Source organism: Camelina sativa, chromosome 17, assembly GCF_000633955.1.
Source record: "Camelina sativa cultivar DH55 chromosome 17, Cs, whole genome shotgun sequence".
Taxonomy (NCBI): domain Eukaryota; kingdom Viridiplantae; phylum Streptophyta; class Magnoliopsida; order Brassicales; family Brassicaceae; genus Camelina; species Camelina sativa.
In genome coordinates, this window is record NC_025701.1 from 11,831,265 (window position 1) to 11,858,119 (window position 26,855).

The following is a 26,855-nucleotide window of genomic DNA, read 5'->3' on the forward strand; positions in this document are numbered from 1 at the left end:
TCATGAAATGCTTTTTTCACTTTAGTGAGGTATAAAACCGAATCATCTATAGTTAACTCCGGTGGTACTTTTCTTCCGGCCATGGTGTGAAATTGGTCTAAACCTTTTAGTATCAAAAGAAAGAGAACTGTAGTTCAGTAAAACATATAAGATCATCATTGAATCTCTCTAGTATCTCAAATTAAGCTATTACCACTTTCTCTTTAACAGTGACTTTGGAGTCCTTCAAGTAACAGAACCTAAAGAGTCCTGCATAAAACAATACAACTCTCATTTACCCCAATATAACTAAAATACAAATAACACCCTCAGTAGTCAGTACCTTTTAACAAATTTAACATCCAGCCAAAATTATTTTTATTCACATTTATGAACCAATAGTAATTCCATAAGTTTATATATTTTCAGTTTTTTTTTTTTTGTGAATTTTACAATTCATTACCATTAGTTAGTATTTATCCATAAAAAGCTTTAAAACTAATATTAAGAAGAAAAATAAAAAGCTAAGAAAATTCTTCTTGTAGAAATGCATAGAGTATTTTATATGATTTTTAAAATTTTGGATTTCCGCAATCTTTTGTTAATCAAGTGAGAATTGAGAGTATGACCAATGGTGAAATTAACGAGAGTTGCTTGATATATATTATTTTATCTATTTTAATATAATATGTTATTTATTTAAAGATTAATTCAAAATAATAATTTACTTCATTAATAATTGACCACCTGTTCATAAACGTTTCTACAGATGCTTATACTAGAAACGTTTTCATTCTATCTTCTCATTTTTCTCACCCTCTATTAATATTTAATTATTCAAAGGAAAACCACCAATGAGAGCCTTCATTTATAGAAAAAAACATGTTATTAGCAGTGAGTGGATCGATCCATCATTAATTTATGGGAGTAAATAGTATTTGTGAATATTAGACGTTTTGATGAAGGCTCATCATTTTAGATCCATCATTATTTGTGTAAACCTTTTAGTATCTAACCTTTATTTGTTAATACTCCCTCTGTTTCACAAAGAGTGTCGTTCTGACATATTTTACACAAATTAAGAAAAGTTTGAATTATACATATATACCCCTATTTAATAAGTGATTAATGATCTAAATTCAATGAAATAGTTTTGGGTTTAGGGGTAAAAAAGAAAATTTAGCATTAACACACTTATTGGAAATGTAAAATGACATTCTTTGTGAAACAAAAATTTTTCTCCAAAATGACACTCTTTGTGAAACAGAGAGAGTATTTTGTTAATCATGGCTATTGTGAAAGTGAGATGTTTTGATGCGATTAATGTTTAGCAACTTCAATACATATGGCTTATAAACCATAAGTATTGGTCTAAACCTTTTTGTATCTAACCTTCATTTGTTAATCTTTTGTTAATCATGGCTATTGTGAAAGTGATTAATGTTTAGCAACTTCAATATTTATGGCTTATAACATAATTATTTGTTTCGTAGTCTCTATTTAGTTTGTCTTATTCGAAAACTTTTTCATTATGGATTTGTAGCCATTGTTCGTAGAACTAGAATGTAAATCTTAATCAACTATAATCAATAGTCAGTAACAAAAATTTATCCCCAAAAAGTTGTTATAAAAAAAACTTTAGTATAGTTACAAGCTACATGAATTGCACACAAATTGGAATCCTCGAAAAATCCGACAAGACAAGAAAGGCTTTTGTCGCCTCTTGTAAAGCCAGCAAAGCATGAATTTGGAACCGCAATTCAGGCTGATAAAAGAACAGAACAATGAATAAGAACTCACTAATCGAATTCAAAGAACCAAATCAAAGAAAAGATTGAGAAGGTTTGAGGTAAATAAGTTCATCTCCTGTGCGATTTCCCGAACAAGCCGATGGAAGTGTGCTTTCTGAATCAACAGATCAGTACTATTCTGATATTTCCAATATAACTAAATACTAAATAACTCCATCAGCCCCTTTTAATAAATTTAACATCGAACCAAAATTATTTTTACTCACATTTATGAATCAATAGTAATTTCTTAAGTTTAACTATTTTCAATTTTTTTTTTTGAATATTACAATTCATTACCATCAGTTAGTAAAAAATTATGCATAAAATGCTTAAAATCTAGTTTTAATAAGAAAAATAAAAACTTAAGAAAATTCTTTTTGTAGAAACGAAGATAGTATTTTATATGATTTAAAAAGTTGGATTTCTGCAATCTTTTGTTAATCAAGTCTGTCTGTGTGATGTTGATACATTTTAATTTCCACCATCACAGCTTGAGCTGGAGAGACCAGTGAGGTCGACAGTGAAATATATAGCTCTAATAAGTTTTGTTGCTACTAATCCTAAAAGCATCTAGTGAGAGAACTGAGAACCTTCATTTAGAAGAAAACATGTTATTAGCAGTGAGTGGATCGATCCATCATTAATTTATGGGAGTAATAGTATTTGTGAATATTAGATGTTAAAATATATATTTGGAGTACGCATTTTTTGCCCAAAAAAAAAAAGAAGTATGCATTTAAGCAAAAAGAGAATAAGGAGGGCAAAACATAAGCTATAAAACATATTTGTCCACAAAGGGCACACACCCTCTCCACAAAACATATTTGTTTGTTAACCTTAAATCAAATTTTGAGAACACATGATGAACAATTAATCTTAGCGATAAAAATATTTTTAAAATTTATTTAAAGATTCGGGTCATGGAAATTAGAACTTTAGAGGGTTTCAAAGTGGAGAACTTCATGGTTATTATGAAAGTGAGATTTTTTTTATGCTATCAAGGTTTAGCAACTTCAATACCTATGGCTTATATATAAACCATAATTATTGGTTTCGTAGTCTCTCTCTTATTCGAAAACTTTTTCATTATAGATTTGTAGCCATTGTAGAACTAGAATGTAAAGCTTAATCAACTATAATCAATAGTCAGTAACAACAATTTATCCCAAAAAAGTTGTTATAAGAAAAACTATAGTATAGTTACAAGCAACTGGTTAAATAAGCGCGCGCGGTTGAAGGAAACATAGACAATGAACCAAACCTCATGGCAAACCTCAGTTAACGACTTGCTTCGACATCAATAAATTGTTATAAAAATATTTGAATATACACCTAATCGTTAGTGCCCTCAACTCTTGCTTGCAAATATATGAAATATTTAAAATGACATCAACTAAGGAAAGAAAACAAAAGGTATAGTTGTCTTGTCAGGCTTCGGAGGAGATAAGCTTTCTTTATTGCATCAACACCGCGTTGGACACGACGACAGCCCAAGGATCGAGGTTTGGGCCACAAACAAGGTGACTGATGCTGCTGTCTCATGGACTAAGTATTTTAAGGTGACTCACTCTCATCTCCCTATATTGCATCCCCGTCTCTACGCTAACGGTATTCCCACATACTTTATCCACGAGAAGACCAATGGTGGTGGTATCATGTTATGGTGCGATAAACTTCTTGTCCAAGAGGATAAAGATGATGTACAAATAAAGGATTATGATTATGCTTGTCCCAGCTTTTACGAAATTAGAGAGGGAGGTGAGATCAAAAACCAAGTTGAGACAGGACCTCTGTGGTATGCACGTAGCCGTAGCACTTGTAGATGTGGTGGTCTTTACGTTCCGAGTCTTGTTCCTGTTCCAGAACAAGACGCAAAATTAGACTCCGTGTCCCCTTGTTCTCGCATGAGACTTTATGCAGTATGTTCCTTTTGCTTTGTCTTGGTCTTTCTGACTCTGTGTGTCTTGTTCTCGCACTAGAACAAGAGTTTAAAGAAGCATTTTTCGTGTGACTGGAGTTTATTGAAAATGATGCGAGTACGTACTATTGGTGATGTATATAACACCGTCAATATATTGATGTATAACACCTTAACCCATCTTCAGTGCAAAAAAACAGTAAAATATGAGTTCACAACTTTTTATACTATGAAGAAGGCCACACAAAAAAAAAAACAGTCTTCACACTTGCTTCTAGTCTTCTACTTGTTGAGTATTTCGCCGAGAGTGAGACGATTTCATTAGCGATCCACTACTTCCACAAGCCTGAAACAAAGCCATTTAACAGCAGAAGATACAATCACAACAACAATCTCACACATTTTGAAGCACCAGATTAAACAAAGCTATGACTATGAGCAAGGTTCCCACACAAAACTGAACTCAAGATGAAAAAGGACTACCTGACGAGATTTTTTACCACATGAACGAGAATTGTGCCCAACTTGACCACATTTCTTACAATGGATTGTGCGCTTGCTAAGATTCACCTTTTTCTTTGGTGGAGACACATTCTTTCCTTTTCTCTTTCGCTTCTTCTTGGATGGAGACTCACAACAAGTTAGCAAAACAAGAATGATCAAAATGGTATTTATTTGTATTATAGTTTAAGCATTTTATACCTTAGGCTTGTTCACAATATCTGGATCATAATCTGGATCATCATCTGGATCATCATCTGGATCATCACACTTAGCTCGCTTTCTTTTGTTATTATCGACCACAATATGTTGCTTAGCCTCGGGAAGGGTGGTCATCTTAGCCCCAGCTGACGTAATATGTTGCTCAGCCTCGGGAGGGATGGTTATCTTAGCCCCAGCTGAAAGGAAGACGCTGAAACCGAGAAGAAGCTTCCGGTGGTTTTTCATAAGCCCCTCCATCCTTGAAATGACAGTAGCTTCATCAATTCTACAAAGAGGCTAGTAACGCCAGAGTTAATTCACAACGGGAGTTAGAACTAAGAGCAAAACCAAACATAAAAAGAGAAATAATTCCAAACCTGTGAGCATTAAAATCTTTCAAAATATTGTGCCATTCATTATACTTTCCAGATTCATTACGAAATGCCTCTTTCAAAGAAGCCAAGTAAGCAGGCTTATTAAGCGTTGTTAGCTCCGGTGATACTTTTATGACGGATATTGTTTGAGATTGGCCTAAAACTTTGTTAGCCTTGGCTGCAGGGATGGTTGTCTTATTCTTGGGAAGGAAGACACTGAGACCAAGAAGCAGCTTTGGGTGCCCTTTAATGAGCTCAGTCATCCTTGCAATGCCACTATCTTTATACATTCTACAAAGAGACATATATAGTAACAACATCAGGAATCGTTTCGCATGCATGTGTGTTTGTAGTGTAAAATAATTAGAAGTTAAAAAAATTCATACCGATGATTTTTAAAATCATTTAAGATCCTGAGAAATTCCTTAAATTTGGCAGGTTCATCACGAAATGCTTCCTTCACAGCAGTGAGGTATGAAACCGCATCATGCATAGCTGCCTTGGCTGATAAGCGTGTTCTAACCATGGGGTCAAATTGGCCTAACCCATTGTATCAAAAAAAAACGATTCATTTGTCTCTGCCCTTTTAAAGACCCTATGGCACATAAACTACACATGCACTTAATTCCAACACAGAGCAAACCAATCAACCACTAAATTAGAGGTCTTAAAATATCAAACACAGAACAAAACACAATGCATGTCTTATGTCTAATATGAGGGTTAAGTTGATCAAATCAATTTGGAAATTAAATTAAACTAAATTTTATCATGGATACGAAAAAAAATTATATATTTAAAGAAGCCGATTTAAACCCATCCCACCAACTACCAAAGGAATTCAGTGAACCAGATAATACGAAATTGTATTTCTCAAACGAAATTTACACACACACACAAAAAAAACAAAAACAAAAAGATCATCGCGTACGTATAGTTACCGAATTGTGGAGAAATAAAAAAGGAAGCTTGGAGAACAAGCTTCTCCCTAACTCCACGCGATCACGATCGAAGAGAAAGAGAGAAGGATGAGTTTCTAGAAAAATCTCTCCAGATTCGTGTTGCTTATTTAAGGTTTCGTCATAGGGTTTTGTTTCCTCACACATATGTTATATTTTATTACTTAATACTAGTCCTACTATATTAATTGGGAAGTACAAATATGAAACTAACCTTAAATGTATAAAAAATTACATTCAATTGCCATTATAAAAACTTAATTAAGATTAATAAATTAATTTAATAAATATAATTAATTAAAAATGAAAATCGGGGATACATTAAATAAAATAAATTGTAGAAAAGTAAAAAAAAACTATTAGATTCAAAACTAATACATATTTTTAAAAAAATTAACAGCTAAGATTTTAAAAATCTAATCAAATATAATCTACAACTATAAATTTTATCCTACTATATTAATTGAAAAGTACAAATATGAAACTAACCTTAAAATGTGTAAAAAAAATACATTCAATTACCATTAAAAACTTAATTAAGATTAATTAATTAATTAAATAAATAAAATTAATTAAAAATGAAAATCGGGGACACATCAAATAAAATAAATTGTAGAAAGGTAAAAAAAAAATAAATTAGAATCAAAACTAATTCGTATTTAAAAGAAAAAATTAACAGGTAAGATTTTAAAAACCAAATCGAATAAAATATATACAGCTATAAATTTTATCAAAAAAAATTTTCACCACAGCTTAAAATTATTACAGACAAGAAAAGGAAACCACAGAAAAAAAACAATGAATGTTGTTTTCAAAAAGACTTTTTAGAACTTTTACTAGCTATATTTAGTTGCTTTTGTTTACATGTTAGTAAGGATTGTGTTTAGTTGACAAAGGTTTAAACAATTTTATTCATTACATACAAATATTTTATTGACAGGTTTTCAATAAACATTTTTAAAATAAAAAAATTATAATATAAACAAACCAAATTTTTAATCACAAACTATTATAAATAACATAATAATAAAATAAATTATTACAAATTTTTTATTAAAAAAATGTTCAGCCCGCGGTTCTCTGCGGGTTAGTACCTAGTACCTAGTACTTGATTATAAGAGAAGTACCCCAATATAATTAAATACTAAATGACTCCCTCAGTACCTTTTTAATAAATTTAACATCCAGCCAAAATTATTTTTACTCACATATGAACCAATAATAATTCCATAAATTTAAATGTTTTCAATTTTTTTTGTGAATTTTACAATTCATTACCATTAGTTAGTATTTATGCATAAAAAACTTAAAATATCTAATTTTAAGAAATAAAAAATAAAAAAATCTGGTAGAAACGGAGAGAGTATTTTATATGATTTTTAAAAAGTTGGATTTCTGCAATCTTATGTTAATCAAGTATGTGGTGTGATGTTGATACATTTTTCCACCATCAGAGCTTGAGCTGGAGAGACCAGTTTTTTTTTTTTTTGATCAAAAGGAGAGACCAGTAAGGACAGTGAAATATATAGCTTTAAAAGTTTTGTTGCTACTAACCCTAAAAGCATCTACTGATAGAACTGAGAACCTTCATTTATAGAAGAAAACATGTAATTAGCAGTGAGTGGATAGATATCATTAATTTATGGGAGTAATAGTACTTGTGAATACGTTTTGATGAAGGCTCATCATTTTAGATCCATCATTATTGGTCTAAACCTTTTAGTATCTAACCCTAAACCTTTTAGTATCTAACCTTCATTTGTTAATCATGGTTATTGTGAAAGTGAGTGTTTTGATGCGATTAATGTTTAGCAACTTCAATATTTATGGCTTATAAACCATAAGGATTGGTTTCGTAGTCTCTCTTTAGCTTTTCTTATTCGAAAACTTTTTCATTGTGGATTTGTAGCCATTGTAGAACTAGAATGTACAGTTTGAAGTCCCAACTTTTCAAATAAAACATTTCTTAGTTTTTCCTAAGAAAACACAAAATCAGCTTTACTCGGCCTTTAATAAACAACTATGTGCAGGATAAAATAATTTTACTATATATTCTAATTACAAATCTATTTTACTTATCGATCAAATTATCATTTGAAATCTAAAATCAGCTTGTTTATTCTATATCTTTCAGTTTATTTAAATATATAATTTTATTGTATAATACTTAGGATTTAACCTGTGAAAATTATAATATTGACAATTTTATTATCGTCTCATCATATGAACCAAGAGTTATTAGAGTTCTATACAACCAAAAATTGGAATTAATATATAGTTATATTAACATAAACGAATAGCAAATTAATTAAATGGCTAGCTCTGTGAGTGTTATACGTCGTTATCAATCAAAGAGGCTCGTAAGTCGTAATAAAGAAACTCTCATCTATCACCATGATGTTTGTTGTATGTTGTGCCGCTCGGCCTAGAGTTCAAGCAAGCAGGGAAACTTGCTCTAAACGGGTGAAGCTTAGCTTTCTTACTAAAAGTAAGAACAGTCCTAGAGGTGTGAGAGTTCATGTTACAAGAAAACTATAATATTTGGTGAAATAGTTCAGTTTACAAGAAATTATAATCAATCTATACTATTAAAGCTGAAGTACTCACTAGACTCAAATTGGACCATGACTTTGTTTTGGTACGTTTTTCATTAAAAATGATTAGAGAATCACTTAATTTAATTAAATTATCCTATAGTTTTGATTTCACTAAATGACGAAAATACCCCTTGCTCGCCCACTTAATTACCACCGGGTCGGGACGCGGATCCTCTTTAACCCGGTAATAGAAGAAAATAAATCCGCGGATCTGTTTGTACTCCAAGTTTATAATATTCGGATCCTGTATGTTGTTTGGTTCAAGAATAATTATTCCCGTCACCAAACAGAAGTATAATTCCTATAAATAAGGAAACTGGTATCCGAGTATTTAATGGCTTCGGTAATATCAAATATTAACTACTACCATACTTAATCCCTATAATTATTACGAATATTAATACTTATCGATTGTATTTTTTTTTTGCTTCCAAAATAATCAATAGATTAAATACGAAATTGTATATATATGTAAACTTATTTGATTTGCTTTTATATTGTGAGATATTTAAGGAAACAACAAATCAACTTAATACAATTAAATAAAAACAAATCATCATTTAGTTTATATTTTTTAATATTTCCTTAACGAAATTATAGTAATTAATTATGAGTAGTATAGATGGAAAGAATTAAAAACGCATAAATTATATATATGTGAAATTGTAAACTAATTTACAGAAATGGTGTACTGTATATCCCACATCGACTAAATATTTTGGAATATGGTTCATAATGACTATAAATATATGACAAAAATGTTTTGAGTACAAATGAGCAGGAAGCTTGATTTATCAGGTATCCAAATTTAACAGTTTAATTTGGTTCTATATTTGAGAATATTTAAACTTTTAAAAAGTAAACATATTATAATATATTTATGTTTTTAAAAAAAGTTTTAGATATTATAAATATTTAAATTTTTATAGAATGTTTAAATTATTATAAATATTTGAACTCCGTCGAAAGTTTAAAATATTATAATATATTTAAAGTCTATAAAATATTTAAGTAATATTAATATTTTTACTCTTAAAAATTTTAAAATATAAGAAAGTTTGAGTTAAACCTTTTAAAACAGGTATTTTTATCAAACTATAAATTAAGCCATGGAAGCGGGGTGTATCTATCCTCTTACAAAACTACTATCTGATATTGCGGAGTGTCTATTCTCTTAGACAACTACTATCTACTATTTCGATGTGTCTGTTTCCGTGAAAAGCTACATTTTACAAACTACTTACTCTATTAGGATTTCTAATTTACTATATAACCCCAAATATACAAATAAATACTATATAAACAAAGAAAATAAGTCAAAATAAATAACTATATTACAAAAATACAAATTACAAAAAAAAGTAACTAACAAAATATATAATCCCGTGCTGTAGCACGGGGTATCACCTAGTAGTTAGTAAGAACAATTTATCCCCAAAATATAGTATAGTTACAAGCAACTGGTTTATAAGCGGTTGAAGTAAACATAGACAATGAACCAAAAAACTCATGGCAAACCTCAGTCAACGACTTGCTTCCACATCAGTAAATTTTTTACAAAAAGATTTGAATACATCGTTAGTGCCCTCAACTCTTGCTTGCAGATATATATGAAATATTTAAAATGACATCAAGTATGGAAAGAAAACAAAAAAGTTTAATATATATATATATATATATATATATATATATTTTTTTTTTTGTTAAAGGGTATTCAATTTATATAAATAAGTGCCCAATGGGCTATTTCCGGATTTAGGCCCATCACAATCCTCTAAAGGCCTAAACCGAAATACAACAAACCAAAACAAACCACAGATTACAAAACTGACTCGGTTTCCCTTAACCGGTTTCGGGAAACCCTAATTCCCCAAAAGAAGAACTCTGTTGGAGCCGCCGCCCATGGATTGCGGATACACACCGGATCAGGACCTCCGGTGTGCCTGGACGCCGTGAGTCGAACGGAGATGGTGATCCAGGATCCGTTTGCCATCCCGCCACCGTAGAGCCGTGGGGAGGAGGAAGAAGATAACCGAGCTTACCTTCGTCGAGGAGAGCCAGGCTCAGTCGTGAGAGAGAAATAGCGGTAGGGAGTAGATCCGCAAACCTTCAACGGTGGCTTAGCTCCGCCTTGCCGCAGACGACCTCCCCCATCGAACAACGGCGCATCGAAACCTCCAGAATCTCCAGTCCGCAGATCTAACCACCATCCTCAATCGTTCCTCGCCGTGGATCTCTTTCTTCTGATCTGCGTCGCTACACCGGCAGTGGAGCTCTCACCGACAGCGCCGCGCATAAACTTCTCCCCTCCACTTCTCCCTTGATTTTGATCTGAGATTTGCCTGGCTGATGCATCGGTTTACGAATGAAGCACCATGAGCCACGGGTCCTCTTCGTCGCCGGAATCGACGGAGAACCCAACCGACAGTGCACGAGGTTGTGGTCAGAAGAGAAAGAGTTTTGAGAGAGAAATCGCCGCGAGTGAGGACCACGCGCGCGATTTCTCTCAGACAGCTATTTTATTAGTTTTTAAAAGTTGAGTAAAAGTTTAATATATTTGCTCCTTTGATTTGGTTAAGGGACAAATAACATATAATATCGACCTTAATTAACTATATAAACAAACCTAATTGTGCCATCATTTTATAAACGGATTATATTTTTCTATTTCCTCCTCGGAATCAAAACTCGAAAGTTTTATTAATTGAAAAAAAATATTTTGTTAATGCAATTTTATCCTTAGGGACAGTTTTACAAATAATTAAGTTGAATAGATGTATATAAAATTTAAGTCCTCGACCAAATCATCATGATGAGGGAGAAGAAAGTCATGGTTATAAAAGAAAACAAATCATATAAGAATTACTTGAATGATCCGATATACTGTATAACATATGTGCGATTAGATTCTTTTTTTCTTTATTTTGGCCATTTATATAGTTTTGACGTTTGATTTTAGGTTCTTTTCTGTTTTTGTTTCTACGTTGAACTCTGTTTTTGAGCAAAGTAGTGATCAATATTAATAAATTATGACTGTTTACTTTCTCGGTACCGAGTAAAAATTTATTAAACAAGAAATTTAGAGAACATATTTTCCTTCATTTCAAAAGAGTCGAACCATTATACAAAAGGAAACTACATAGTATAATATCGAATCATCGTACAACTCAATATAAAAAGCATAAGGTTTTCGGTGTAACAAATTGATGTAAATCTTGATTAAGTCTTCATGCTCCGATAGCAGTGATAAGGCCTACAAAAACAGAAAAATCAAAACCATAATTGCAACAAAAAAAAAACAATTATTATTAAATACATTACTTCAATCTGGGCTTGTTTAACCGACTTACTCCCGTGAAGGACTTGGACCTTTAGTTTCATAAACTCCATAGCCATATCATTCTGCCCAATTTAAACAAACAATTATCCTTGATGCAAAATTTAAATTCTAAATGTTATCTTACCTCAAGCATGAATAAGAAGGTCTTTTGAGTGATCTGGCTAAAGGTTTGCATGAAAATATAAAGATATAACAATGATCATTGAGGTTGTTACTTGATATCATTTGAATCAAGCTTCAAAAATGTTGTTAATGAATCCAAAAAAATTACTTCACACAAAATAAGTTTATCTATTTTTAGAAATTCAAAAACCAATTCATCCAATCATGGAATATGAATACGTGTTAAGTTTGTACAAATATTCATGAACAACAAGTCAGCTCTGATATATAATATTGACTTTACATCTTTGTTAGTTATATATTTCGTTATGTGGGATTTGCTCTTGATATTTTATTTTTTTATATATTTATATGACTTTTCTGGTTTTTGGTTTTTCTTATAACGTTGGATTTGTAATATATAATGGCTTTACCTTTTGTTAGTTATTTATTTACTTTTGTGGGATTGATTTTTAAATTTAGAATACAGTAAAACTTCTATAAATTAATAATGTTAGGACCATGAAATTTTATTAACTATAATAATATTAATTTATCTATAAATTAATATTTATTATTTCTAAATAGATTTTTTTAATTGTTTAAATTCTTAAAAATTATAAATTGAGACAAGTTTAGCAAAATAAGATTAGACTTTTGGATGTTGTATTATTAGTTTTAAGAAAAAATTATTAACAATAAATTACAAATACTATAAACAAATTCACTTATAAAAATGACATATATAAATTCAAATTTATGAATAATAATATCAGTTGTCATATTTTAATAGCTTATAAATTATTAAAATAAAAATGATGCATATCAAGAAATTGAAAATTTTAGAAAAAATTTAGCTATTTTTGTGACATGTTATAGATTGTTTCATATTATTATATTTAAAAATATAATATAACAATTGTTTTATAGATATCAGATCTAGAAAAAAATTCAAAATTTTAAAGCATACATTATTATATCAACATGAATATATATATATATATATATATATATATATATATATATTTATTTGATTATTAATTTATAATATTATTGGGACCATATTTTATATGGGAATTTAAAAAAAAAATTATTATCTTATTGAGTTTTGTTATTTTTATACTGGCTCAGTTCTGGACCATCAAAATTTATTAATTTATAATATTTATTAATTTATATGTTTTACTGTATTTCATACTTTATATGCGTGGTTTAATATGAATTAGAGTCAGACGAGAAGTCTTTAGCTTCTATATGCACACGTTGTTGATGATGCTTGATATATATCCTTTGTATTTTGGAACATATTGTTTTCTATATAAATAGCATATAGAAGTTAAGGATTTCAATATGCACAACTCCCAAATAAGATAATTATGAACAAAAAGAATTACATGCTCGGGTGAGTTGTCTAGTCACGTATGTGATTCTTCAATGTACACTAATTACCACCAGAACACTATTGAATCTAAAATGATCATGGTATTCAAAACTGTATAACACCAACTAATTGATATATATCCTTTGCATTTTGGAACGTATTATTTTCTATATAAATAGCATATAGAAGTTAAGGATTTCAATATGCACAACTCCCAAATAAGATAATTATGAACAAAAAGAATTACATGCTCGGGTGAGTTGTCTAGTCACGTATGTGATTCTTCAATGTACACTAATTACCACCAGAACACTATTGAATCTAAAATGATCATGGTATTCAAAACTGTATAACACCAACTAATTGATATATATCCTTTGCATTTTGGAACGTATTATTTTCTATATAAATAGCATATAGAAGTTAAGGATTTCAATATGCACAACTCCCAAATAAGATAATTATGAACAAAAAGAATTACATGCTCGGGTGAGTTGTCTAGTCACGTATGTGATTCTTCAATGTATACTAATTACCACCAGAACACTATTGAATCTAAAATGATCATGGTATTCAAAACTGTATAACACCAACTTATTCAATACACAAGATATTCAACTGATGTTAACGCATCTAGCTAGACAAAATATCTAGATATTTATCAGACTAATTAAAACGATTAGCTTGAGACACTACAAGAAAACATGCCATTAGCTTGAGACACTACAAGAAAACATGTCATGGGTAATCAAGCATGAATTAACTAATTGATTAGGAACCAACATTGATCTATAAATGCGACCAGATTTTTTAAGTTCCGACAAAGCCAACACCGGATACGAGAAAAGCAACCGCTTGCATGAAAAGATAGAGATATAAGAATGTGTTCCCAAAGGCAAGTCCATAACAAGCACAACACAATATGTATGTCCCCACCATTATCTCCTTGGAGTTTACTCTGCGACCAACCAAACTCTCTTATCAATTATATGTCTAGTTCGTTCATAATATATGATTAGGCGAATTAGTTTATTATACCTTTCAAAGAATCCGTTACGAGGTTTACCAGTACGAGGAAGTAACTTAGTCTTAAGGGTATCTCCTAATTTTTCAGTTACAACCCATTCGTTCACTCTTCCTCCTTCGAGTATGCCGATGAAAGTTCCCTTAGTCCGATGCATAGACATTACGTTTTCAAATAAGATCCAAAATATCACAAGGTAGAATGATCTACAAAAGTCGATAATGCATATATAGTAAATGATTTATACAATTAGTGATATATTTATCGATCAAGATGAATTACAAAAGTAGCACGAACCTTGGTGTCGCAATGACGATGCAGAGAGTTATCATAGAGGGAACGTAGAAAGTTGACCAAGCTGGAATGTTGACTTCGGGGAAGAAGACACTTGTAGGAAGAATAACACAGTAGAAGAAGAAAGTGAAGCAGTGGACTATGATCTTCCGCAAGAAAAAGAAGCTATACACCATATACAACTTCTTCCAAATCGTCACTCTCTGTTCATTGTTACATATATTTGTAGCTTAAGGTTAGACGTCTACTCACTACATTTAATTTATTTGCTTAAAAGGTCACAAAATAATACTAATCAATCTTTTAATACGACTTAGTTTAATTAACCCGAACCAAATAATACTAGATTGAACCAAAACGAATTTCTAACCCATCAGCTGATGATTTGGCGATTAGTTAAAACATAACAAAAGAAAAAACCAGTCCCATCATGGATATAAGTGACCAATCAAAACAAAATAAAATGTACGTCAGCCTCACATCACTTGGCATGTTTGTCTTCTATACATATTGTAACACGATAGACAAAAAAAAACAAAGTAGTTGGGCATGTATAAGACAAAAAAAATAGTGGGCACGTTTTTGTTAAGATTGAAATAAATAGACTGAAGGGATGGACCTTATTGCGAATAATCTCCATAATCATTTTCCTGAAGAGATTAGCTGGACCACAAGACCATCGATGTTGCTGGAATCTAAAAGCCTTATATTTGCTTGGTAGCTCACTTTTCACCTACAAAGTCAGTGTAGGTTAGGTGTACATAATTTAATGATTATAAGCTAATAATTATTTTGATAGAAACACTTGTGAATGCATCACTACGAGAATGTCACTGGTTTGAACTTTATCACAAACTTGGTCAGGTAACCAAATTCAGTAAAATCTATCACAAAAACTTTGGTTCAAAAAGGTACGTGTGAGTGTCTATCATGTAGATTTACAAAGCACTACGTAATGTTGGATATCTAACCTATGTAGGGTATCTAACAGTTACATATATAATGTATACAAGATGCGATGAGTGTTTATAATTTATATAGGGCTTATATACTTTATTACAATTAGTAGGGAGGGATATATAAAAATCTACCGTGAGGTCATTGAGAAAGACAAATTTCCAGCCGAGTAGACCAGCCCGAACGGCCAAGTCCATGTCCTCTACGGTGGTCCGGTCATGCCATCCTCCAGCTTCTTCCATTGCGGCCATTCTCCATACACCTGCAGTTCCTGAAAGAGATACACCAAACCACATTTATGTAATAAAATTAAAGAATACATCGGATATTTAAAACATGCGATCATAAAAAATTGCACCATTGAAGCTAAAGAAGGCATGTCTAGTGGATCCAGATTCTTGCTCTGCCATGAAGTGGTAGTTGAGGGACATCTCTTGCATCCTCGTCATCAAGCACTTGTTTGCGTTCACTATGATGAACCCCCCCACACACACACACACAATCACTCAGTTTGAAAATAGACTTTGTTAGGATTTTCAATTATGCCGAAATATGTAAAGGACCTAATGTGTACATATTGTTACGTACACCAGAATAACTCATTCAAATTATTATAACCAACTATTTTTCACTTTTGAGATTAAAAAAAAAAAAAATTATGAATTTTACTTCAATGTCAAATCGTTTCGTCGATCCAAAATTAGTATTCGATCTTAGAGTTGATTTGGTCTAAATGAATATGGCCGGGGTAGAAGACTTTTTATTGTGAGGGGAGCATTAGCAATCCCACTCACTCTAAAATGAGTTGAAACATTACAAATATTTTAAGTCTTAAACTAGTTATTAATAGTTTTTTTTTATTATTAATAGTTGTTAATATATAGATTAATAGATATATTAAATTTTCTACCATAATCAACGTACTGAATCTCCATCTGGCTTGAACTAGAGCGACCTCAGGGTTGTGAACGAGAAAGGGGACAGAGCGTTGGAGGTAATCAGGCTCCGGTTGGAAGTCTGCGTCGAAGATGACAACATAGTTGCATAGTTTCACGTAGTTGTGCTTCATGCCTTGTTTAAGAGCTCCGGCTTTGTAGCCATTTCTGTTGTCTCTCCTCTCACACTTTATATTTACGCCTTTGCTTTCCCATTTTGCACACTCTGTGTTCACCAGCTCCTGAAATTCAATTCTCTTCATATTAGTTATCTTAAATTAATACATATGTGTATACTTCATATATAAATGTGTCCAATAAATCGATTAGAATTGCTTAGCAGCAAGACCTTGATGGTTTGATCAGTGGAATCATCTAAAACTTGAATAATTAGGCGGTCAATCGGCCATTTTAGTCTACATGCAGCACCTATAGATAATTGAAGGACCTGCGAGTTAACAACATGTTAGGAATCTTGCATTTATAAATGTATAAATACAATGTATAGTATATAAAAACCCTGAATCGTTATATTGTTGTCAATTAGTTTTCTGAAAAACTTAATGAGTCCGTACGTCCATGATATAATTAATATAGGAAAGTACATGTATATATACCTCTTTTTCGTTGTACATTGGGATTTGTACAAGGACCATGGGGTATGTCTCATGTCCGAGCTCGATGTCCTCCGGCATCGGCTCCCATTTGTAGATTTTTTCGGGTTTTCGCTTAAACAACTTGACGTAAAGCACTACAAGGTTCATGTATATACCCTCTACGAAAACTAAGACGGAGATTATCAAACACAAAGTCACCAAAGACTTGAATATGGGAAATATGAGCAAACTCCTCAGTTTTCGTGTCCATGTCGTGTCGATACTTATCTTCACACCGTTTATGGTTGCTTCAAGCTTCTTTGAAGCTGCAGCTGCATCTTCAGAACTCCCTCCATGGAACTTCTCAGCACACAAAAGAATAAACTTTTCTCAGAGCAGAGAAACAGAGCGAGTGATCATAAAGAAAAAATATGAGATGGTCTTAATAATTACCAGTAGAGAGAGGAAGGCAAGACATGAATCTCGTAAGAAGATGAGTGACTTCAGAAACGTATTCATTTTCTTTTGTCTCTAGTTTAAGCTCATCAGAGACTTACTTACTTTGAGAGATTTTGATTCAATGGTGCATTGCATCTATAAGATTAAGATATAGGAGCATATACATATTTCTTTGTTTTTTTCTCTTTTTCGTTGAGAACCTTTCCTTGGGTGGTTTTAATCTTGGATGGTCCATTGGTCCTAGACTTGTCGTTTACACTAATAGTGTAATAATGTACGTTGCTGATTGTTTGGAGAAGATGCTGATGACTCACGAGCAGTAGTACTAAGAGCAACTTTTGAAACCACACAAAAGTAAAGGAACAAAGAAAGTGTCTTTGTTTTTGAATTATTTATCAAGTAAGAACAAAATGGTTTTTTAACTCCTATCACTGTCTTTTTTTTCTCCGTAATTATCACGTGAAGAATTTTGCAATTGTACTAGCTAGTAGGTTGACGTCGTCGACATACCACTAACGTACGGGTCTCATGGAACTGCCTTTGTATTGGGTCCTATTTTAGGTTCATTTAAGCCTATTTGATTATTCATTTATTTGTAAGAAAATTAAAGATCAAAATAAAAATAAAAAAAAATTTAATGGCTTCGCCCGGGTTCGAACCGGAGACCTTCAGTGTGTTAGACTGACGTGATAACCAACTACACCACGAAACCTGTTTGCACATTTGCAACATTGTTAATTTATATTTACTTGATGCATATCGACGATTCCTAAATCAAAATTGCCCATTGGGACCCTAAGAGCATGATTACTGGTGTAACTCTTTGGGTTACTCTCTATATTGGGCCCCAAAAATGTAATATTAAACCCATTTTTTAGTCCAAAACACAGAGTATCGGTTCCATGGGAAGGTTTGGGAGAATCACCCTAAGTCACGCGACGTGGTCGTTTGTGATTGGTTGATTGAGAAATATAAAAGGTAAATTTTTTTTTTCCTAATTTTTTTTTCATTCTTTCCCGATTCTCACTCGTCTCTCTCGTCTCTCTCGTCCGTCGGAGATAAAAGCCGAATCAACAACCATCGGAAAAATCAACCGATTACCATCAAATCGTTGATTTTCCGGCTAAATCTCGATGGTTGTTGGTCAGACGGAGGGTTATTGGTGACTGAATTGGCGTAATTGGGGTTATCCGTTTCGATTTGCAATCTTTGGCGACGGCGAATGTTTCACAGCGGTGGGAGCACGATGGCGTACGATTGGTGGGATAACGGCGGATGTCCGGCGAGCTCCACCGTCTAGCGAATCGGTGAGAAACGGTTCGTCTTTTGATTTTTGATTGTTTGTTTAAACCCTAATTTATCACCGGTGGTCTTTAATTTTTAGGGTTTCATATTAATTCGATTGTTTGTTAGAATTATTAATATTTGCTGTCAATTTGACTTATTAGGCATCGATTATGAGATTAATTTGATGTTCACTTCAATCCAGAACGTTCCTCACTCAAAAAAATATCACTTCTAGCTGATTTAAGGTTCTTGGATCTATGTGGCGCTCAGGTTGGAGTCAATGAATCCATTTATTTGGTTGCATTTGTCCTTTTTCCTTGGTGGATAGATAGATGAGTTTATTTGAGATCTTGGATTATCTTTCACCGTCTTGTAGAGTATAACTCAGGGATTTTGATTGCTAGCAAATCCATAGTACAGATTATATATGTTGTACCTCCCTCGATGCTTTTCATTCCAAATGCTTCTTCAACATGGCAGGTGTGTGCGTATCACAGATGAAGGTGTGATTACCATGGCTAATAGTTGGACCTCCCTCGAATTTCTCAGGTATTATTCTTTTACAATTCTAGAACTATTTTGCTTTGTTGTTGTTGTCAGTGACTCTTTTTGCTGACACCATCCAATGAAAACCGAAAAATTGCAGCTTGTTTGGGATAGTAGGAGTGACTGATAGATGTCTAGAGACTCTCTCGCAGACATGCTCTGCTACACTCACCACTCTTGATGCTAATGGCTGCATCGGCATCAAGGTGTGTACTGTGACTTTTTCCCTTTTACGTTGTTCTTACTCTACTTGGTTTGTGGGTTTGTCAAGAAATTTTATGGCTTTCTATCGGATATGACCTTTACTTTGTTCTGTTTTTCTATTTCAATTGCTACTAGCTTTTTGGTTTCTGGGTTTTTGCTATTCATTGTGTGTGTGTGTGTGCAGAGTAAGTTAGGAGGAGGAAGCCAGCAGCAAGGTCAGAGAGTAAGCTACAACAAGAGTAAGCTCACTCTTGGCTTACGGACAGTCAAAATTGATAAGGTATGGTCCTATATCTCTCATATGTTGTTGTTCTTGTTTTTTTGAGTTGTGATTGGGATGAATGAGTTGGTGTTATAGATTGTTCTTGTTCTTGTTCTAACTTGAAAAGGTTTGGTTTTATAAATTGTTTATGTTTTTTTATAAAACTGTGAGTTCTTGTTCTATATTGCTGTTTTCTTTTTTTGCTCTAGTGTTTTTTAGTCTTTTTGAAACCCGATTGTTGTTCTTTCGCTTGTCTTGATATTTGTTGTGATTTTGAATAAAAAGCATAATTACACTGGTTTATTGAGAAACATGATTGAATTTGAAATTAGTATTGACTTTAAACATCAACTTTTTGAAAATTTGGTACACAAGTAGATTTTCTGAAAAGTTATTCAGTTGTCTACTCATAGATTTACTGAAAAGTTTTTCTCTTCACATGTAGATTTACTGAAAAGTTTTTCAACTAAACACTCATTAGCCTTTTACTCAATAAACCTTTACCTTTTGTTATCTAACCTTCAGTTTAAAAGATAAACTAACCTTGAGTTCAATATAAACCCTCATTGTTAAACAATATAAACCCTCAAGCTACAAACTCTTTTCGTTAAACATAAGCTTTCATTAAACAAAAACAATGGATCCTTATCGTTTGTCAGATGAAAATTTTGTTGATCTTTTGAATTCTCAAAAAGTTCTCAACGTTTCTGATAATCCTAACCCTCCACATTCTGCTCAATCCTCTCAGCCGATTCAATTTAGCAACCCATTCTCTTCTGAGCCACCCCACTTTACCTCAACATTCTCTTCTCAGCCACCTCATTTTAGCTCAACATTCTCTTCTCAGAATCTTAACTTTAGCCCAGCATCCGATACTGAAGACTGTATTGAGGTCGAAGAGACTGAAGAAGACGGAGGCAGAGGAAGTAGGAAGAGGTGGACTGCAGAGGAGGATGTCAACCTCATAAGTGCTTGGTTAAACACCAGCAAGGATCCAGTTACCAGTAATGAGCAGCGGAAATATAGTTTCTGGCAGAGAGTTACAAGGTATTTCGAAGCAAATGGTGGATCAGCTGGTTCAAACGCAAGAGGGCAAACACAGTGTAAGGCTAGGTGGAACAAGATAAACCACCAAGTCAACAAGTTTGTGGGCTGTTACGCACAAGCGTGTACAAGAAGGAAGAGTGGAGAATCAGAAGATGATGTCTTGAGAATGGCTTATGAGCTTTTCAATAACGACATGAAGAAGCCATTTCTCCTTGTACATTGCTGGAGGGAGCTGAAGCACGATCAGAAATGGCTCACAGAAGAATGTAGCCACAAGCGGACTAAGCTTGCATCTGAGGCTCCTACTTCGAGTAATGATGGTGCTGAGAAGAGGCCTCCGGGAGTTAAAGCTGCTAAGAACAAAGGGAAGAGACCGACTGTTAGTATTGATGTCGAAGATGGTTCTGTCCATAAGTTAGACAAGATCATTGCAATGAAGGATCAAGAACAAGCAGCTAAAGAGAAGCATGGCAAAATGAGATTGCTAAACAGCCTGCTTAACAAGAGTGAACTAACAACTGCTGAAGTTGCTCTTAGAGACAAACTCGTAGATCAAATGTTGACAAACATTTAGGTTTCAATTATTATCATTTGTTATGTTTAACTCTTCTTGTTCTGTGTTTAATAAGTTTAACTCAATTATTTTATGTTCTGTGTTTAATAAGTTTTGTTGTGCTTAACTCTACTTGTATTCTTTTGTTTCAGGGTTTCGGGAACACAAATGTAGCTGTGGAACATGTCATGTGAAGAGAAGAAGTTTGCTTGATGTGGAACATGTCACGGATTTGGGAAACATGTCACGGATGTGGAACATGTCACGGATGGCTTGTGTCTTTTGCTTGTGGAACATGTCACGGATAGTTTGTTTGCTTGTGTCTTTGGCTTTTGAGTGTCGGTTAGGACAGTATGGCTTGTGTCTTTTGCTTGTGGAACATGTCACGGATGTTTTGTTTGCTTGTGTCTTTGGCTTTTGAGTGTCGGTTAGGACAGAAAGGCTTTTGTCTTTTGGTTGTATTTGTTTGGCAAGGACAGTCACATGTGTATTTGTTTCACAAGAGGACAGTCACTTGTGTATTGCTTTTGGTTTTATTTTAACCTGTGAAGTTGTGTGTTTGCTTGTATCTCGAGACTTAAAGTCTATATATTGATGTATCGTTCTTTCCCATTTGCAACCAACTTTGCATTGTGTTCCGATTCTGTATCTTTTTTTTCTCTTCACCTTTGCATTGAAAAGAATCAACCTCCTATTACAAAAAAATATTTCTCTATCTATTACTCAAACTCCTATCTTCACTACTCAACTCTATTACTCATTCTCTACTAAATCCAAATATAAGCCTACTACTATACCCAAGTTACCAAAAAATGTCTAATTGGAGTTCTGATGAAGAAATTGAAGAAATGGTAGAGGAGGAGGTTGATAGTATAGTGGAGGAGATCCAATACAACTACACTCACCCAGAGGTACCACCAGCTCCAATAATCCGAAGAGTGCACATTGAGAGAGACCGCGAAGAAGGCCACATTCGATTGTGGAATGATTATTTTAGTGATAATCCAACTTACACTAACGCTATGTTCCGTCGTCGCTTTAGAATGAACAAACTATTGTTCCTTCGTATTGTTACCGCTGTTGAGAATGGAGTCCCATACTTCAGACAAAGGCGAGATGCTACTGGAAGGCTTGGTCTTTCTGCACTTCAAAAATGTACGTCAGCTATTCGTTTGATGGCTTACGGATATTCGGCAGATGCGGCGGATGAATATTTACGACTCGCTGAAACAACCTCCCACAAATGCCTTCTACATTTTGTAGAGGGAGTTATAAATCTATTTGGCAACGAGTATCTCAGAAGACCTACAGCGGAAGACCTCCAACGATTACTGAACATTGGAGAACATCGCGGTTTCCCCGGAATGATAGGGAGCATAGATTGCATGCATTGGGAGTGGAAGAATTGTCCCACTGCATGGAAAGGACAATATACACGTGGATCAGGTAAACCGTCAATCGTACTAGAGGCTGTGGCATCACAAGATTTATGGATTTGGCACGCCTTTTTTGGACCACCGGGTTCGTTAAATGATATCAATGTCTTGGACCGCTCCCCGGTGTTTGATGATATCCTACAGGGCCGAGCTCCGAGAGTTAGATACTTTGTCAATGGACGGCAATACAACATGGCGTACTACCTCACAGACGGTATCTATCCCAAATGGGCAACTTTCATCCAATCTATTACACTTCCACGTGGTCGAAAAGCAAAACTCTTTGCTCAATGGCAAGAAGGATGTCGTAAAGATGTAGAGCGTGCATTTGGAGTCTTGCAAGCTCGATTTGCAATCGTGAAGAATCCTGCACTTTTCTGGGATAAAGGAAAAATAGGAAAAATAATGAGAGCATCTATCATCCTGCATAACATGATAGTGGAAGACGAACGACATGACCACAATTTCTACGATCCAACAGAATTCCATCACAGAGAAGGAAGCGGAAGTTCTCAAGTCGATTTATCATATTCTACAGATACGCCAACAAATCTACATAATATGATGGTCACTCGAAATGATGTTCATGATACAGAAATGCATGATCTTTTGCAAAAAGACTTGATTGAGCATATCTGGCAAAAATTTGGTGCAACCGCACAATAAATCTTATTCCAAATTCTGTTTAATATGTTTAATATTTTGAATTTTGTAAAATATGTTTAATATTCTAAAGTTTGTAAAAAATTGTTTCAATTTGTAAAATATTGTTTTCTATTTTATGTAATATAAAAAATTTAAATAATTGTTTTATCATTTTAGATAATTAAAGTTTGATAATTAATAAATAAAAATTAAAAAATTATTATTTAAATGTCTGAGTAACCTATTTGGGGTTCTCTAGTAATAGGGTAATTTTGCTTAGGTTCTCTTAGAATTACTTAACTTAATTTATGATTATTTATATAATTAATTAATGTGAGAGTAACCATGGTGGGTTACTCCACTAATGATGCTCTAAGTTGGATGATTTGAGAGCAAAACCCAGCTTAAACCCACCGAGTTCCTTCTTCACCGGAAAGAGCTCAGCCACAGTTTTTAGCATTAGTAACTGATCAATTCATCGAGAGATTCGAGTTTCCCCTGTGTGCTTGGTAAGATTTTGAATTTGACTTTACGAATTAGTTTTCTCACTCAGTCCTGCTCCCAGTTCTCATGCTTTCTCTATCTGATTTCTCCGATGCATTCTCGGATTTTCAATCTCTGTTTTGGTTCGCCATAAACCTCTCATAAATCTATTGAATTTTTCAAGTTTTGATTTTGGCGTTTTGAACATCTTACAATTTGGTTCTTTATCTCTCTCTGAAGCAGCTTATCTCTAAAGTTGTGGCGACTACATTGTAATGAACTGCTTGTCTCATGCGCGTTCATACATTTCCTTTGGGATACTTAAGAGATCTACCTCTGTCACTTCTCAAATTCCATGGAACCAATGCTTCTTCTATACGCCTTCACAATCCTGTTTAAAGCCTGCCTTTGGACTATCTAAAGTTCATTTCTTTTCCTCGAGATCAAAGTCTGGTAAATCCAAGATGACTTCCTCAACCGTTGTTTCTGTTGCGGATAAAGAAAAGGACGCGTTTTTCGTTGTTAGGAAGGGTGATGTTATTGGAATCTATAAGGATTTGAGTGATTGTCAAGCTCAAGTTGGATCATCTGTGAGAATACATATCTTGTGTATATTATGTAGTTTCTCTCTTGGATGGGAATATGATATACATGGTTGTTTCTTGTTTGTTTATAATGGCAGGTGTTTGATCCTCCGGTTAGTGTTTATAAAGGATACTCGTTGCCTAAAGATGCAGAGGAGTATCTTTCTTCTGTTGGGCTGAAGAAACCACTCTACAGTATTAGAGCTTCAGACTTGAAAGATGATATCTTTGGTGCCCTCACTCCATGTCTTTTCCAGGTATTAACAATACTGTGTGTTTTCCACTATATGCAACTGTCGTGATACGTGATGTGTGAGATTTTGAACTGAAGAGTTGGTTAACTGTCTCCCTTTTAAACTTCTTCTGTAGGAGCCTAATGTCAAAGTGTCTGAAGAAAAAGATACCTCAGAGATGAAGTCGAAAGATAGAATTCAAGACAACGAAATAGTAAGCTATAAGAACAAGAGTTTTTGAAAGTTTAGTGATTATGAAACAAAGCGACGAAGCTCATTGTTAAGTATTCTTTTTTTTTCCAGGATCAACTTCCCTCAGCTTCTATGTCAGTTGATCCTTTGGAAAAGCTTGCTAGTATTTCCCCAGAAGTGAGTTTTTGGACAAGAATTTAAGAACAAGAGTTTTTGAATTTCTTAGCGTTTTTGAAGTTTAATGATTATGAGACAAAGCGACTAAGCTCATTGTTAAGTATTCTTTTTTTTCCAGGATCAGCTTCCATCAGCTACTATGTCAGTTGATTCTTTGGATAAGGTTGCTAGTATTTCCCCAGAAGTGAGTTGTGATTATGTTTGTATTTATCATTATTCATAGTTTCAGTGGACTGGATGCATAATTTTTTGCTCAAGTTGGTATGTTTCTCTTTCCACTCTTATATGGTAGGAAACTTGCTTTATTGAGTTTGATGGTGCATCAAAGGGAAATCCCGGTCTCTCTGGCGCAGCAGCGGTACTTAAAACTGAGGACGGAAGATTGGTATGTATCGTTTTTGAATCACTGTTACTAATTGAAGAATGCAGTTCTGTATCTAACTGTATCAATTTTTCTCTGGAAACAGATTTGTAGACTGCGTCAAGGTTTAGGAATTGCCACAAACAATGCAGCAGAATACCGTGCGTTAATCCTAGGATTGAAGTATGCTGTTGAGAAAGGTTACAAGAAAATTAAAGTGAAAGGTGACTCCAAGCTGGTTTGTATGCAGGTTTGTCTATGAAACTTATATAGCTTTGTGTAATTAGGTAATTTGATAAATCATTTTGTGCTTCTCTCTTCTTCTCATTTTGTCAATGCTTTCTGAGAACAACAGATCAAAGGTCAATGGAAGGTAAACCATGAGGTACTCGCGAAGCTCCACAAGGAAGCAAAACAACTTTGCGATAAATGTGTCTCTTTCGAGATCAGTCATGTACTAAGGGTATGTGTCATTTCCCTCTTTCTGTTGTAAATGAATGATGATATATCACATAGTTCTCACCTAGTGCGTAAGAGCAAAAAATACATTCCCTTGTTATAATGTGAGGGTCTGCCATTGTTGGCACTTTTCTTTACAGAATTTAAACGCTGATGCGGATGAACAAGCAAACTTGGCTGTCCGCCTTCCCGGTTAGACAACATAGTCTCCCTTTTCTCTTCATTTGATAGTTTTGGGTCATCATAACACAGATTCAAAAAGCTAACTAAATCTTGTGCTTCACATCATATATACAGAAGGAGAAGTTGAAGTGGCGTGAAGAGCTTATATACTTATCAGTAAACGAATATACAAGGGTTTTAGGTTTGTTGTTCCACACCACATACAGATCTAAATAGCCTGAGGAAAAGTATTCATTATTCATTAGAAAACGACATCTTGAATTAAAAATCTCTGTTTTCTCGCAGTTACACTAGCCACTAGAAACTGGTGTTGAACCAGAATGAGCACATAAGAGAGGTCTATGCAAACAGTGTCGGAGCACCCAGAGAACAGCAGAAACTGACACATCCATCATTTTGTATACTCTTTTTCTTGAGTAGATGATTTTTTGCCATCGTTCTAACTTTTTTTCTTAAGCTTTGCTCCCTCATTCTTACAAATATAAGCACTAGCACAGTTCTTCTATTCAGATTCTTTTGTACCTTTCTAGCAGGAGTTGAAAATAGGGATTTTGGCCAGAAATGCCATATTTCTCCAAAATCTTCTTAATAATGCTACTTCTGTTTTTTCTTCTGAGAAATGTCATTTTGGCACATGAAGGGAAAGTTGGAAAAGACTAAAATAGCCTTGGTCTATTGTCTAAGAAATTTGCATGAGGGAAAATTCAAAGAGAAATAAAATTTTGAAGGGTTGGTCGACAAAATTAATAGGGCAGCAGCTTGGAACTATAGTTATTTATAGGGTAAATAAAAT

General features: G+C 33.6%; 4 protein-coding genes and 1 non-coding gene across 7 annotated transcripts; 3 read left to right on the plus strand and 2 right to left on the minus strand.

Annotated features, from left to right (window-relative positions):
* LOC104756778 (probable mannan synthase 10) lies at positions 13,884-17,628 on the minus strand. Its single transcript, XM_010479426.1, has 10 exons — positions 17,405-17,628; positions 16,973-17,311; positions 16,705-16,803; positions 16,345-16,597; positions 15,779-15,889; positions 15,555-15,691; positions 15,083-15,196; positions 14,467-14,666; positions 14,184-14,375; positions 13,884-14,103 (listed from the first exon to the last, which is right to left on the minus strand). The coding sequence occupies exons 1-10, from the start codon at positions 17,468-17,470 to the stop codon at positions 13,956-13,958; spliced, it is 1,659 nt and encodes a 552-aa protein (XP_010477728.1). The 5' UTR covers positions 17,471-17,628; the 3' UTR covers positions 13,884-13,955.
* Positions 18,049-18,122, minus strand: TRNAV-AAC. Its single transcript has one exon. It is a non-coding gene; the product is annotated as a tRNA-Val (tRNA).
* Positions 18,218-23,977, plus strand: LOC104756779. Its single transcript, XM_010479427.2, has 6 exons — positions 18,218-18,717; positions 19,178-19,246; positions 19,344-19,449; positions 19,632-19,727; positions 21,462-23,407; positions 23,944-23,977. The coding sequence occupies exons 5-6, from the start codon at positions 22,122-22,124 to the stop codon at positions 23,975-23,977; spliced, it is 1,320 nt and encodes a 439-aa protein (XP_010477729.2). The 5' UTR covers positions 18,218-18,717; positions 19,178-19,246; positions 19,344-19,449; positions 19,632-19,727; positions 21,462-22,121.
* Positions 20,347-21,503, plus strand: LOC109125250 (glutathione S-transferase T3-like). Its single transcript, XM_019238898.1, has 2 exons — positions 20,347-21,303; positions 21,462-21,503. The coding sequence occupies exons 1-2, from the start codon at positions 20,347-20,349 to the stop codon at positions 21,501-21,503; spliced, it is 999 nt and encodes a 332-aa protein (XP_019094443.1).
* Positions 23,759-26,567, plus strand: LOC104756780. Of its 3 annotated transcripts, none has more exons than XM_010479431.2 (12): positions 23,759-23,899; positions 24,114-24,463; positions 24,556-24,714; positions 24,827-24,904; positions 24,994-25,059; positions 25,178-25,243; positions 25,352-25,444; positions 25,527-25,670; positions 25,776-25,883; positions 26,020-26,071; positions 26,177-26,243; positions 26,348-26,567. In XM_010479431.2, the coding sequence occupies exons 2-11, from the start codon at positions 24,149-24,151 to the stop codon at positions 26,197-26,199; spliced, it is 1,104 nt and encodes a 367-aa protein (XP_010477733.1). In that variant the 5' UTR covers positions 23,759-23,899; positions 24,114-24,148; the 3' UTR covers positions 26,200-26,243; positions 26,348-26,567. The 3 variants fall into 3 exon arrangements, with proteins under 3 accessions (XP_010477733.1, XP_010477732.1, XP_019094965.1); XM_010479430.2 differs by having other exon boundaries at positions 24,117-24,463; XM_019239420.1 differs by lacking the exon at positions 25,178-25,243 and having other exon boundaries at positions 24,117-24,463.

Excerpts from the sequence above, each read along its gene's own strand:
- LOC109125250 (XM_019238898.1), top strand. The coding sequence starts at position 20,347 with ATGGATCCTTATCGTTTGTCAGATGAAAATTTTGTTGATCTTTTGAAT. Across the intron at positions 21,304-21,461 it reads TTGCTCTTAGAGACAAACTC|GGTTTCGGGAACACAAATGT; the intron begins GTAGATCAAATG and ends CTTTTGTTTCAG.
- LOC104756778 (XM_010479426.1), bottom strand. The coding sequence starts at position 17,470 with ATGAATACGTTTCTGAAGTCACTCATCTTCTTACGAGATTCATGTCTT. Across the intron at positions 16,598-16,704 it reads CCACTGATCAAACCATCAAG|GAGCTGGTGAACACAGAGTG; the intron begins GTCTTGCTGCTA and ends ATTGAATTTCAG. Across the intron at positions 14,104-14,183 it reads CGTAACGGATTCTTTGAAAG|AGTAAACTCCAAGGAGATAA; the intron begins GTATAATAAACT and ends GGTTGGTCGCAG.
- LOC104756780 (XM_010479431.2), top strand. The coding sequence starts at position 24,149 with ATGAACTGCTTGTCTCATGCGCGTTCATACATTTCCTTTGGGATACTT. Across the intron at positions 24,715-24,826 it reads TCACTCCATGTCTTTTCCAG|GAGCCTAATGTCAAAGTGTC; the intron begins GTATTAACAATA and ends CTTCTTCTGTAG. Across the intron at positions 25,244-25,351 it reads TTGCTAGTATTTCCCCAGAA|GAAACTTGCTTTATTGAGTT; the intron begins GTGAGTTGTGAT and ends CTTATATGGTAG.
- LOC104756779 (XM_010479427.2), top strand. The coding sequence starts at position 22,122 with ATGTCTAATTGGAGTTCTGATGAAGAAATTGAAGAAATGGTAGAGGAG. Across the intron at positions 23,408-23,943 it reads AAATTTGGTGCAACCGCACA|TCCTGCTCCCAGTTCTCATG; the intron begins ATAAATCTTATT and ends TTTCTCACTCAG.